Consider the following 15541-nt stretch of genomic DNA (forward strand, 5'->3'; position numbering starts at 1 on the left):
TTCCAGGATCAGTTCTAGTGTTCCTCTTAGTATTGTCAAATCTCCCGTTTGCTTTTCCTCTTAAAATTCGTATCTATGACAATTCTAGTATTCATAGGTTACACTTGTTCGGGTAATTGTTGTAAAGTTTCAAAGAATGACCTTCGTGCGCAATTTTTTTTCTGAATAAGAATTTAAAACATACTCTCATTACATCGTTCCGACTCAGATTTCCAAGATTCGTATATTCTATATTAGGTCTTTTATAAATGGTAATCTTGCTGCTTTTTCGGGCGAGTACGGGACTGCAGAAATTCTGTTTTTGCTAAACTGACGGCGTTTTTATAATAAAATTTTATGTGACGAAATTGTGCCAAATTTTCTTTGTTAAATTTTAGCTACTATATTTTAAACTTGTAAAATTTCATTTTCAATCAAATAGAATACGCGTTAAGAGAAATATGTTTGCGAAGATGGATCTAAAATTTCTCCGAATTTGTATCCAAGTAGTTTCTTGCTAATTTATAGTTGCCAACTTTTACGCTTTTTTATTGAAGATAGAGAAATAAGAGTTCTGAACAGTATGTATAATTTAAGAAACTTTTACTACCATTGAAAAAAGTCTAAATGTGATAAGTCTTTCATACATTTTTTAAAATGTTATTGACTAAATTAAGATTTCTTAAATAAAATTGAATAGCACCCGACTATTACCAAGATTACGAAATTCGAATTCAAAGCATGAAAATTAAAATTTCTGCTAGTGTCAAAGGTTTTAATGCTATAGAACCAGATTGTATGTCAGCAGAAGGGGAAATTGTGAATCTTTTTTTTTTCTTTCCATTTCAAATGTAATGCTCTTCATTTAATTGGCTGTAAATGTTTCCGCAGTTTTAAATATATTTCATGTTATCTTTCAAGCATGACACATTTCACAACCCTCCTGGCGTCAAGGCCGGCATATCTCGGGCATAATTTCTATACTAAAAGCGGCTTGCCCGAGCATTTTCGGGTTCACGTTCTGCCCCTAGAGCGACAAGCCCGAGTTTTTCTCAAGCAGAATATTTCCTTCCCCTTCTACCTCCTACTGCTCACAAATTGAGAGGCGTATAAGCTGCCATCGTAAATCACTCACTGTGCTAGAGTACGGTGATACCTGATTGTGCTAATGGTTTTCTGAAACATGGTGGGCTGCGCTGCTAACATCTTATCCCCCTTTAATAAAGGCTGGTGGACTGCGCTTAAGGCAAACCCTTATGACCATCCCTCCTACTTCATTCATGCAGTAAAACAATTTCTGATAAAAGCCAATATTGTTCGCCAATATTGAGCGCCAGAAGCTAGTGTGCTGAGGGGGGGGATTTATCAATAAGTTTTTCTCCATTTTTTAGTAATTTTAATTTAAAAGGAATTTTTTGGTAGATTTGTAAATTTTAATACTTCTGTAATTTTAAAATACAAACTATATTTAAACTATGAAAAAAAATTTCTAGTTCATTTTAAGGTGACATATGGCTCTCAAAGTTTCGAAAATCGGTCAGAATTTTAATTAGACCTATGCAATTGTTTCAAGAATATTGGTTAAAAAGTTTAAAAAAAAATATGCATTTATTGCCCATTTGCCTTAAGTTGGTTAAAGAATAAAAATTCAGGGTGCAGTATCATGTTTTAATTAAGTTGAAAAAACCTTACTTTAATATTTAATAATTTGAATTTATTTAATATATTTAATAATTTAAAATTTAAATAATTTTTTGCATGCAATTTTTGAACATATTTAGTAATTTGAATTTTAAACCAGTTTTAACCAATCTATCGTAACCAAACTTCTGCATAACATTTAAAAAAAATATATGAACATAAAATGTTTGAATTTTTACAGTTCATGCACTAAAAAGTTTATGACTACAACTCTGACCAGAAGCCATGGACGGCAATCATTATTTTTTTTTACTCCAAAATCTTACATATTTGGTTTAAATTGGATTTTTTTATTTGAATAAAATTAATTGGATTTTTTCAAAATGTACCATCTAGAGCATCTGATACAATATTTTAATAATACTATTGTTTAAAAATAGAAGTAAAATATATATATATATATATATATATTTCGCTTACACGGTGACAAAAAAAAGCCTCATTAAAACTCCCCGAATGGCAACGCTAGAAAATCGACCAATGATTGCCGTAAAAATGTTACATGCCAAATCTAGCTGAGGTGGCTCAACACATAGCGCTTTTAAAAACGGAAACTGAAATAACAATTCAGCTGCGGCAATCTCATACTATTAAGCTAGGCAGAAGTGAGTAGTCTTTGTCGATAGATCTCTATTTTAGTATTTTGTCGAAAGCGCTTTTTTTCATGAATTTATTTGAAGATTTTTGATTTATATCACGAATTTATCTGTTTTATTATTGTTTATAGTTATTCATTGAAAAATGAGTCTCAGTCGTGCTCTTACGCTTTTGAAGTATAATCAAAAGAAGCATGCTAGCCAAAATTTTAACCTTTTTAAGGAGATATCAGTTTTAGAAATTTTATCTTAAGATTTTATACTATAGCACATTTCTAATAGGTTTAACGAATTACATGTCATTTATTTGAATTCAAATTTAGTTTAATGACTTAGTATTTACTAAAAAGATGTATTTTTTTCTAAAAAAAAAGTTGTTATATGGATTTGAATGATTGTTTTGAATTCTTAGAATTTTGTGCATTTGCAATGCACCTAAGTTAGCAGCGAGCGTTGCGAGCTTGGTTTACGAAGCAAACCATTCAAGATTGCGTAACAATTTTCGGGGGTTGGCGAGCGTTAGCAAACAGGGGGCACAGCCCACTAGTAGTTATTATTTTTTTACCAAAAATTAATAAAATTATTATTATATTATTACATACTAATCACTGCGTTAAGAAAAAAGAATCATAGTTATATTTCTTAGATTCAACTTGGTGATTGTTCGATACTAATTGATTTGATTTCTATGCTGGTTCGTTTGATAACAAATGAATAAAATAGATATGGACTGTATTTAAGATTTTATTATGATTGGTGCTACGAGCACGCTGATGCTATAATAGCAACAACTAATTTTCAACTAATTAGGGTTACAACAAACGGTGGCGAGGATGCTGAGACAAAGATGCCAAGTTGGCGCTATATTTCTGAGATATTGAACATCCACCCGCCGTTGAATTATATTCAATAAACATATAAATTAGCAGAAAAATAGTACATAAGCATATTCCAATATAAAATTTGCAAAGATTGAATAAATGCTGTAGGTACACATAATGAGAAAATCAACATAAATTTTTCTTAATTGTCCAATGGCAAAATACACAATTTACTAATGCTGCGTTTAACAATTCCCTTGCTCGTTTTAATTTCCGCTACTCTGACCTTTCCATCCGTTCCAAGAAATAGCTTTAAAATTCGTCCTAAGCTCCACTGATTTACAGGAATATTATCCTCCTTTATTAAAACCATTGCATTTAAATTTATGTTTGTTTTCTCTACCTTCCATTTTGTTCTTTGTTGCAAATTGTTCAAGTAGTCGCGAGACCATTTAGACCAAATGTATTGAACAATTTTTGTCAACCTTTGCCATCGAGAAAGTCGGGTTTCCAATTTATCCAACAAACTTGGTTCAGCTATGGCAGTTATAGATCTTCCAACCAAAAAATGCCCTGGTGTAAGAACATCCAGGTCATCAATATCATCTGACAAAGGTGTTAATGGCCGAGAATTTAGGATTCCTTCGACTTGTGTTGTTATTGTAAGGAATTCCTCAAATGTTAATTTCAGATTTCCTGTAGCACCTTTTAAGTAAAACTTAAAGGATTTGACCCCTGCCTCCCAGAGGCCCCCGAAATTTGGAGCTCTGGGAGGAATAAAATTCCAAACTATCCCTTCAGATGCCAAATACGATGCTAGTTTTTCGTCTGGAAATCTCGTTAAATTCTGCAATCGCGGCAATTCCCTACTAGCCCCAACAAAGTTTTTTGCATTATCCTGTGATATTGTAGCACATTTGCCACGCCTAGCCACAAAACGCTTTAAGGTAGCAAGAAAAGCATCGGTTGTTAAATCGGAAACAACTTCTAAATGAATCGCCTTCGAGGCTAAACACACAAATATTGTAACATAAATTCGTTGGAAATTCCCCTTTCTCTGGCGTTTATATTTAATTTGGAAAGGGCCGCAATAATCAACACCAGAGTGCAAAAAAGGATAATTAGGGTTTACTCTTTCTCGAGGCAAGGTTCCCATAAGTTGATTTGTAACAAGGGGTTTATGTTTAAAACAAACTATGCATTTATGAACAATTTTCCTAGCTATCGATCGACCACGAAGTGGCCAAAACCTTTCTCTAGTGCAATATAATAATGTTTGAGGTCCTAAATGGAGATTTTTTATATGCAAATGAGTCATTAACAATTCGGTGAAAGGATGGTCTGCAGGGTGCTTTTGAGAATAATCCAGAGCAGCATTATGCAAACGACCACCGACTCGGACAATTTGATGACCATCAAGAAAAGGTTTTAAAGAGTTAAGTTTACTCTTACCTGAAAAAGCCCTGCCCTTGGAAATAGACTCTATTTCTTCCTTAAAAGCGGATGCTTGTACATTTCTAACTAAAAAGGATTCCGTCTCCTTTAGTTCATTAGAGGATAACTTACCAATCTTTTGTTACTTGGATTTCTACAGTTGAATATGAATCTGAAAGCATAACTTAAAACATTCAAAATTTTAGTATAATTATTGCTACGATTTAAAATATTGTCAATTAAGTCAAGTTTTATAAGAAATTAGAAGTATTTTGGCAGGGGGTTTGAGTTCCTGTAAAAATTCACTGTCTGAGGAGATTTTTTTCAAAATCTATTGTAACAATATTCAGTTCTTGTTTCAAAAAATCTGGTCCGAACCACCAGAGTTCATGGGAGGAAATTTCCGAAGCATTCAGACCACGAGAGAGGACATCTGCAGGATTTTTATCAGATGCAACGTGATTCCAATGACAGTTCTTAGTTAGTTCTTGTATTACTTTAACTCGATTGCTGATAAAAGTCTTGAGTTGATCAGGTGACTGTTGAAGCCATGCCAACACAATTGTAGAATCTGTCCACAACATTATTTGTTGAATGGGCAAGGTTAGAGACTTCAGAACCTTGTTCAAATGCTGTGCCAATAAAACACTGGCACACAATTCTAAGCGAGGGATCGTGATAGGCTTTACTGGTGAAACGCGGGACCTGCTGCACAAAAGTCTCGTATATGATGTTTCTTCCGAAATTGATTGCATGTACAGAACTGCTCCATACGCAACGGCTGATGCATCGGAGAAGCCGTGAATCACGATTCCACTCTTCTCCCCCACATGACGAGGAATTTGCATGTCTTCAAAGGCAGGTAGAGTAGAAACAAAACACTGCCAGTCCTTAGCCATTGAATCTGGAAGCGATTCATCCCATTCCAATCTGAGTATCCAGAGTTTCTGGAGAAACAATTTAGCCTTGGTTAGAATGGGACCAAGAAATCCAAGGGGGTCGAACAAGCGTGAGATGGTGGATAAGACCTTTGGTCGTTTGGTGTATGAGTCATGTATATTTACACCAACCTTGAAAGTTAAATAATCTAAATTTGGATTCCAGGTAACCCCACGGGATTTAACGGTATTAGGGGGCTCACAAGAGAAATCATAGGCTTGGTCTTCTAATGGTATGGAATTAAGAAAATTTGGAGTTAGTGCATTACTTGTGTAAGCTCATACCCGCCTTTTTAAACAGGTCTACTAACTGTTCTTGTAGTAATTGAAATTCTTGAAAGTCTGAACTACCTGACAAAATGTCATCCATATAAGTGTCTCTAATTATTACAGCAGCGGCTAAGGGAAAACTATCACCCTCATCAATGGCTAGTTGTTTAATAGTTCTGGTTGCTAAGTAGGGTGCACAAGAAGTTCCGTATGTAACAGTGTTCAGTTTGAAGGTTTGCACTGGGTCATTCACGCTGTTCTTCCATAATATCAACTGTAAATTCCGATGATCAGGGTGAATCAAAATTTGCCTAAACATTTTAGAAATGTCAGTAGTGAACACATACACATGTTGCCTGAATCGCGAAAGTATTGAAAATAAATCTTGTTGTATAGTACCGCCCTTGTACAAAATATCATTTAAAGAAAGACCCGATGTCGTTTTGGAGGAAGCGTTAAATACTACTCTCAACTTAGTGGTTTTACTATCTGGGCGAAATACACCATGATGCGGTAAAAAATATGAAGCGGTTTTATCAGGTGGTTCTACAACTAATTGCATATGCTCCAAGTCAGCATATTCCATTAAGAATGATTTATAAAGTGATTGCAACTCCTCATCTTTCGAGAGTTTTTTCCATAACTGATTTAAACGCATTTCGGCAACGGCTTTAGAATCACCGAGCGAAGCGGGATCCTCTTTCAAAGGCAACTGTACTATGTAACGCCCTTCATGATTTCGATAATGAGTATTTTTATATTGAGTTTCGCATAACTCAAATTCGACACTATGTTCAACAGAGGGCTCCTCAACAGTTTCTATATTCCAAAATGCTTGTAGCTGTTTATCAAGGCTTTCCGAATTTATATCTGAACTAAGCGTTAATCGACAATATGCTCTATTTGTACTATTATCGGAGCTCCCTACGACTATGTAACCGAAAACAGTTTCTTGAAACAACCAATTACTACATGCCGATCGAAGCTGATTTGGCTTTAAAATTTCAAAAAAGAGCTCGCAACCTATAATTAATTCTACTTCTTTTTGTGTGTTAAACTCTGGATCAGCCAAATTAATGTCCGATGGAATCTTTATATTTGATATTTCAACCAGATTAATTATCGTTAAATTTGTGATCGAAGGAACAATTAAAAATTCTAAAGATGTTGAGAAACTCCCACTATTGTTTTTAATTACAGTGGTTATCTTTTGTTTGATATTAACCGAAATATCGCTCAATCCAGAAACAGAAGCATTTATTTTTTCCTTTTTCAACATTAAGTTGTTAGCTACTTTTTGTTTACAGAAAGAAAGGTGAGAAGCGGAATCCAGAATCGCTCTGCATGGATAATAGTCTCCCAATTCATTTCTAATATAAACAACTGCAGTAGGCAAGAGAATATTTTTTTTTTTTTTTGATACTAAATAATTTGAAAAAGTGTTCGAATGTTCTTGTGGGAATGAATCATGCACTTGCGAAACAGATGCTTGATCGGCGCGTGGCATCGTAGAAACTGAGGAGGTGGGAGGCGGGGAAGAAATCTCATAAATATGCAGTAAAGTGTTATGGCGTTTTTTACAAACGAAGCAAGAATTTTTCGATTTACAGTCTTTAACTTTGTGATTATTCTTTAAGCAATTAATACACAAATCTAAACGTTTTATTTCATTAAATCTATCCGAAACCTTCATATTTTGAAAGGTATTGCACTTATAAATCATGTGCGGTAATTTACAGATTACACAAGAGTTAGGATTATTATTCGAATTCAGGAAAGATTTACTCTTATTAACAGCTTGCTTATGTTTATAAATTGAAGAAGAAGCTGTTCGACTAATACTATCAAGAATTTGGCTTCTTTTTTCTAAAAATTCTAAAAAGTTATCCAGTTCTGGTATTTCATTTGATGCGATCGTTTGTTCATATTGTTTTCTAGTTTCTCGATCTACCTTTTTCAAAATGATGTTAAGCAAAAGTTTGTCAGATAAATTATTACGATCAAAATTTAGAAGCTTCAAAGCTCTGATATTTTTCTTTAAAATATCTACCATGTTTCTAATATCTCCAGCTGATTCATTTGTAAGTTTTTCAATTTCCAAAATTTGATTTATGTAAGTCTCAGTTAGGAGACGTTTATTCTCAAATCTATTTTCTAATGCTTTTAAAAGTGACTCAAAAGAATCGTCAACAGTTTCCAGACGTTTAGCGTCGCCCAACAATGACGCTTTCAAATAATGCAATTTTTGAGAGTCATTTAAATCATTGTTTTTAGTTATAATGTTATCAAATTGCAATTTAAAATTGGGCCATTCATCAAATTTACCGTGAAATACCGGTAGTGGTATCTCAGGTAGTTTAATTTCTAGTTTTGTTTTCGAATCAGCCTGAGATATTTCATTTTTACAAGTAGTTTTTGAAGGTTTAATTATCGAAGAGTTAAGAATATCTTTAATTCTTACCTCCAAAGCTTCGAGTCTGTCTACTGTTCCTTCCAAATCAGTTTCTATTTCAGTTATCTCAGAGTCACTGATATCTTTTAGACCATAATATTGATCCTTCAATTCATCTACTTTTTGATATAATTGTTCAACACGCTTAAGCTTGACTTCTAATTCAGTTGGATTATGTTCCTTCGTTTGATCAATGAAAGTTTCTAATTTCGTTATGGTACCTTTGACGGCAAGCTTCGATCTATTTAGTTTCTCTTTTTCCATCTCTGGCTCGACGGACCACTAATGTTCGATACTAATTGATTTGATTTCTATGCTGGTTCGTTTGATAACAAATGAATAAAATAGATATGGACTGTATTTAAGATTTTATTATGATTGGTGCTACGAGCACGCTGATGCTATAATAGCAACAACTAATTTTCAACTAATTAGGGTTACAACAAACGGTGGCGAGGATGCTGAGACAAAGATGCCAAGTTGGCGCTATATTTCTGAGATATTGAACAGTGATAATTGTTAAACATCGGGTGACAATTGGTGACTAATGGAAAGTACATTAGTTTAGACAAAAAAACATTACTGAAAAAAAAATTACGTCATTCTGGTTTGAAGAAGTCTTGATACACTCTAACTCCATATTCAATAAGATATAAAATCATTGCATTTTAATTAGCAAAAAACTTAATGGATATAATTGAAAAATGTTTTTTGAAAATTATTTTAAACATATTAAATGGAAAATTACTATTTAAAGGTTTCATATCACTCCTATTTAAGTGTAGTCTATTTTGAAACATAATAATTTGCATGAATATCCCTTTCGATATTTCTTAGTAAAAAAAATTTTCAATTCAAATCAAATTTCTTAGTAAAAAAATATTTAAATTATATTTTTTTCAATTAATATTTTTTAATCGTTTTGTTGAAATTATTGATTTATTTTTTCAAAAAAAAATAATAACTTTTGATTTACATCAATGCATTTTATAATGAAAGGGATAACATAGTGATTTCAATGCATATGCCTTTTATTATTCCGTAGTAAAAAAAATCGCGTCCTTAATAAACATACATTATCAATTAAATCAGACTTTTAAAAATTCACACATTTAAGAATGTATTTATTAATTATACTGTATGGAAATATTTAAAACTTAAATGAATAATTTCCTAAAAAATTAATTCATAATTAATGTTCTAAAAATTATGTTTGTTTAAGTTAATGTTTTTTAAAAAATTAAACAGATTTAAATTAGTGATTTCTTTTTAAAAAATTGAAATTATTTAATCAGGATTTAATTCATAACTAAAGTGAAGAGATTTATGCCAACCCTGACAGAAGCAATCAGAAACTTAGAAATCTAGTAGGGGAGAGTCGGGTAGCCCCGCCTAGCGGGTACCCCCGCCCACTGTCAATTTCATATGTATAGAATATCTTTTCAAGTCAATATCTTTTCAATCTTTTCAAGTCTTTACAAGTCAAGTCATTAATTGTTAAATTAAAAAAAAATATTATTTTCAAAGTTTCAAGTATTTATGTAGCTGGTAACATGGAAAACAATAGTTTTGAAAATATGTTGAATACAGTAGTCATGAAATTAAGAAAAATTGGTTGAATGTTTCGATTAAACTTCATTTTAATTCAAAAAAAATAATTTTTTCTATACATACAGCATTAAAGTATGTAGTCTTAAGTTTAATTTGCACGAAGAAAGAAGTTTGTATGTAAAAAATTGTTCGAGTAATTACAAATTTACAAAAAAGGATTTCGGGTAGCCCCGCTCACATGAATGTCGGGTATCACCGCCCAATTTTATTTCGTCGATAAATGTACGGTTGCAAAGATTATTATTTTATTGCTTCAAATTTGAATGTTATATGCATTTTTAGCAACAAATATATGTTTTAATATTATATGAAACATAAATTTATATATTTAAAAATGAAAAATTAAATATTTTTAAAATGTAATTGATGTATCCAAATTAAATTTAATATCAAGAAATCATAAATATTATGATAAGCTATTTGCTTACTTATTTATTTTCACTTATTTGTGAACGAATCAATCTACAAAATCATTTGAATGCAATCAAAATACAAAGTGAATTTGTAATTTTATAAGAAGTATTTTATATTAAGTTTATAAGAAGAGATCAACCAAATAAGTTTATATTGAAAAACAACTATTGTTATTAATTATTGTTACTTAAATTAAATTATTTTCGTTAAATATTTAATATAAATGTATATTAATATTATAATATATTAATATACATTAATAATGATAAAAAGTATGACATTTGTTGTTATTAAATGATAGAATTCACTAAAAGTATATAAATATGTAATAAATAAAATAATTTTGGGATAAAAATGATAAATGAGGTTTATCTATTGTCAATACATTGGTCATTCTCATTTACACCTGAAAAAATAGCCAAAAAACACAATTTTTGTAACTGGGCGGGGCTACCCGACACATTTTGAAAAGAGCTGAAAAACATGTTTTTTTAAATTTCTATTTTTTTAAGTTAAACTATTTTTTTTTGGTTTATTCTTTTTGTATTATTTAATTAGATGATAAAACAATAGAAACATACAAAAATGTTGATTATTACTCAGTATTATACAGAAATATAAGCAATACTCCTTAAGTGAGCGGGGATATATATATATATATATATATATATATATATATATATATATATATATATATATATATATATATATATATATATATATATATATATATATATATATATATATATATATATATATATATATATATATATATATATATATATATATATATATATATATATATATATATATATATATATATATATATATATATATATATATATATATATATATATATATATATATATATATATATATATATATATATATATATATATATATATATATATATATATATATATATATATATTGAAAATCAAATTCTTTTTATCTAAGTTGATAATTGAGTCAATCAGCAGATTAATATAAGCTTTATTTTTTATTTATTTATTTTTTTGAATATAACTTTTATAATAAAAGGCGTTGCAAGAATTTCTTATAAATTATTTTGAAAAAAATGAAAGTTGACTTATTTGATATTTTTTTTATATTATTCGACTTTTTATCTTTATTTTTAGAGTTAATAAGAACATCCTACAACAAATTTTAAGATAAAATTTAATAAAATGTCATAATATCAGAAAAATTAACTGAAACTATATCAACATGATTTTCCCAAAATTAGAAAGTTACACTCAATATGAAAATTAGTACTTCATCGAATAAAACTACAAAAGAGTTGTTATGCAAAATTTTTAAAAATTATTTCATTGTTACTCTTAAGATATCTCGTGACTGAAACTGTTTCTTAAATTTAACAACAAAACACTGAGTACTATATTTAAACAAAATAATGCGTTTAAATGTGTCCTAATCAAATTTTTTATTCACAATAAATCAAAAGTTGAAAAGGGAATAACTCAACGTTCTCAATTGCATAAGTTCACCCGTTCTATAATTACACTTGTAAATTCACTTACCCATAAAGATAATAAAATTGTAATGATAAATGCAATACTATCAGTAAATGCATTATATTCTAATTGTAAATCTAATCCTGTTTACAATATCTCAAAGTTAGCAACTTGGCCTAATATATTTTGATATATTTCTTGGCCAAGTAGAAGCTTATCGCCTAGTTAGTGCTTGATTTTTATAAATTGCACCCCTCACACCTCAATGAGGAGAGACATACGCAATCAACATACTGTTAGGGGTGGGGGTTATAACTGAGCGCAGTCCACCATTGTCAGCTATAGTATTTCTGTTTGAATAGATGTGAATAATTTGCGTTCTTTTTGATGTTTGAACCCCCACTCAAACCGAAAGTTTACCTTTAATAAACAGATTATTTTTATTTTCTCCACCATTTTCGATATATTGAATTTTTTCAAAATATTTATTGCTTAATTTATTATACTAAATCTTTCCATAATTTAAGTCGTTTCGTACTTTTAAATTTCAAATAATTTTCGAAAAAGCAATTTCATTTGAGTATAAATTGCTGCAAATTATTTCTCGCCCAAATGCTAATGTAATATTTAATGAACAAATTTACAAATTTTTAATATTACCAATTTTCGGTAATATTTAGCTAATTTATTAAATTAGTCAATTGTTTTTTTTTTAAATATTATTTGGCTTACAAGAAAATTTGAAATTTTTTTATCTGGCAATTGCAGTTATTTTTAAAAACACTCTCTCCTCTTTCTGTAATGTTATCGACTTTCTCGGCGTTTATCTAAAAATCCCATCACTCAAAACACTAGTTTTATTTGTACTTTAGTTTAATGATATTAAAACATTTTCACGGATTGATAGTGAATAACTAAGTGAGTTTTAGTAAACCAAAAATTTTTTTCCAACTAAGCAAATAATCAAATGAATTGTAAATTTTTTTATGTCATTCAAATTACGATATACATTTCAAAGAAAACGATTTATTTAAAGTATGATTATATTTAAAATAAATATTCGTTATAAAATAAATATTCGTAGTGAAAATTCCAGTTCTAACTCCAATAAAATGTTAAAAAGATTACACATTTTATGTTTTATATATTTTTTTCTTGGAACACTTGCAAACAAGATTTTTTGTGTACGAAAAAGTTTTATTTTGATTAAAATTCAACATTAATTTGTTTGTAAAATCTTCACTGCTATCACATCATTCGATGCCCTGATAGAAAACTATGTAAACTCGAGTTATATTTTAATTATAATGTCAGTAAATATTTAGTAAAACTCGAAAGTACCGACGTTTCGGTGCATTCAATACTCATTACCCTTAAAAACCAACTCTTTTTTTTCCCTTTTTTTTTGGCGACCCGGAATTGGAGGGTTGTTGATAACGAGGGAGAATACAGTTTTGATAAAAAAATAAAATCTTAGTTACAAATATCAAGTGCACCGAAATGTCATTACTTTCCGGCCCCCTAATATTCCATGAATTTAAAAATTGTTCTATCCAAATGAGCTGAAACAACTTAAGTACCATCATTTATACTAGAATATTCATCTATTGACGGTACTTCTGATTACGTGATGATCCTGTTAAGTTATTAAAATTGTTTTTAGAAGTTTCATGAGGATACGCCAAGAGCCATATTGTGATGTAAATGTAATCTAGACTCATCTTATAAGTGTCCGGATGTTTCGCCTAAGGGGAGGATTTTCTTTTCTATTTATGATCAAAAATACTATGAAAGATGATCAAAAAGAAGTGGGCGTGCAGTAGTAAACAAAACGTATTGCATAAGTTAGAAAAGTGCAGAAAAGATTTCTGCGATTCTTTTCGAGTAATTCTCGACTACAAAAAAATAATAAAACTTAAAATAAAAGCTTAAATAAAAAAAGCTGGTATTAAAAATGAAACATAAATGATCTTAAATGAAATGCACGATAGCTTCTCAAAATTAACTAGTAAAATAATCCAAGAATTGGATAAAATTTAAAATTAAAGGTCACGGAAAATACGATTCAATATCACTATGCAACCTGTCGATTCATTTTGTATGCAGAATTTACTTATAAAAATTAACCCGCTAGTCAAATAAAAAGTTCTAAAAATATTTGATAATAAATAGGAAAGACATGATGTTATTTTGATACTTTGGAATCATATATCTTTGAATTTATAAATGACGCTATATTTAAATTTATAAAACATAATCGAACATTTCATATGTTTAAAAAAAGTGATAACGTGTTTTTGCGCCTCACCATAATCTCAATTTTATCCAATTACAATAATTACAAGTTAACTTTGAACTTTTTTTGCTGTTTATTAATTGTTAGTTTGTTTTTATAGTTATTAATTGTTAGTTTGTTTTTACAATAATTGTTATTTGTTGTGATTTCTTGCTAACTTGTTTTTTTGGTAAATTATTAATTGTTAGCTTTTTTTGTTTACTTTGTTACTTACTTTGTTAATTTGTTTTTATAACTATTAATTGCAAAGCTCATTTTAATTGTTAGCTTTTTCCCCGTTTGTAAGGTAATATTTAGCTTGTTTTTTTGCTTGTTTGTTAATACATAAATTTATTAGTCATTTTTAAGATAAATTTATGCTCTGTTTTTAGATCTGAGCTAATTGCCATCGAAGAGGCACTCAACGCTATTGGGTCTATAACATCATCCGCTAATATCTAAATCTTATCCGATAGTCGTAGTGCCATACAGCACTTAAGTAACTGGAATAAGGCTGGCGACAAGACATCTGTGTCTATACTTAATTAAATTAAATAACTCTCTCATCGACGTAAAATCTTCATTCAGTGAATTCCCTTTCACATAGGCCTCTTTGGTAATGAAAATGCTGATCTTTTGGCCAAGCAGGGAGCTTCTGATAGCACAATTTCAAGTCGACCTTTGACCTTCCCTGAGATTTGCTCCAAGATCAGAACCACTAACCAACAACTATGGAGCATCCCTCCGGCCCACTCTTGGTATAACGGACAGACTCCTGGTGGGACACTTACCATAGGGGCTGACAGAGCCATACAGTCCACTATAAGTAGGCTCATAAGTGGACACATCAGGTGTCTCTCTTTTGAGCTTGGGCGGAAAGACCTATTCAACGTGCACGAGGTGTAAGGCTTCTCCCGATCACATTTTGCACTGTCCTGGTCTTTAAAAGAAAGATCTCTACTCTGGTCCCTTACTTGTATTTGATTTCCTGAAGACTTTCGAGCTCATTGACTTGGTCTAGCCTGCGGCTGACCAAGAGGAATAAGTCAACAACAACAACAGAAGATAAATTTATTAGTCATTTTAATAACATTTTAAGACTGTCAGAGACAAAGATGCCGTTAAAGCATCTAAAAATTATAAAAAGTATATATATAAACCATTTTTCTTCAATTTAAACTTTATTCGTAATGAAAAAAAACATTATAATTTTTACTATATCATTTCCAAATTTGACCAAAATTTAATCACGCAAAAGTGATTAAATTTAGCGGCACAGTGGTTGAGAATCACTGGCTTAGAGTTTTTCTCAACAGCGAAAAAATAATAAAACTTTAAAAAAGAACTTTAATAAACTTAAAATGGCAAATATTAATAATAAAAGTAAGCAAGAATTAGAAATGAAACAGAGATGAATTTCAATAAAGTACACGATAACTCTGCGATATTAACAAGAAAAGTAATGGATGAGACTTGCAATTAAAGGTCACGGAAAAAATGATTCATTGACACTGAACAACAAAATATCTCTTTTACCCCATCAGTAATCTTTCAATGTATTTTGTATGCAGAATT

General features: G+C 30.2%; 2 protein-coding genes across 2 annotated transcripts; both read right to left on the bottom strand.

Moving 5' to 3' along the window:
- Positions 1 to 3299: 3299 nt before the first annotated feature.
- Positions 3300 to 4253, bottom strand: LOC147814254 (uncharacterized). The gene has a single exon (XM_087160292.1). The coding sequence runs from the start codon at positions 4251 to 4253 to the stop codon at positions 3300 to 3302; it is 954 nt and encodes a 317-aa protein (XP_087016418.1).
- Positions 4254 to 4833: 580 nt separating this feature from the next.
- On the bottom strand, positions 4834 to 8455 carry LOC139426746 (uncharacterized). Its single transcript, XM_087160293.1, has 3 exons — positions 8201 to 8455; positions 5755 to 6733; positions 4834 to 5696 (listed from the first exon to the last, which is right to left on the bottom strand). Exons 1-3 carry the CDS (start codon positions 8453 to 8455, stop codon positions 4834 to 4836), a joined length of 2097 nt encoding a protein of 698 aa, XP_087016419.1.
- Between the last annotated feature and the right edge of the window lie 7086 nt (positions 8456 to 15541).

Source organism: Parasteatoda tepidariorum, chromosome 3 (assembly GCF_982258835.1).
Source record: "Parasteatoda tepidariorum strain Cologne lab strain chromosome 3, Ptep-v5.0, whole genome shotgun sequence".
NCBI classification, from domain to species: Eukaryota; Metazoa; Arthropoda; class Arachnida; order Araneae; family Theridiidae; genus Parasteatoda; species Parasteatoda tepidariorum.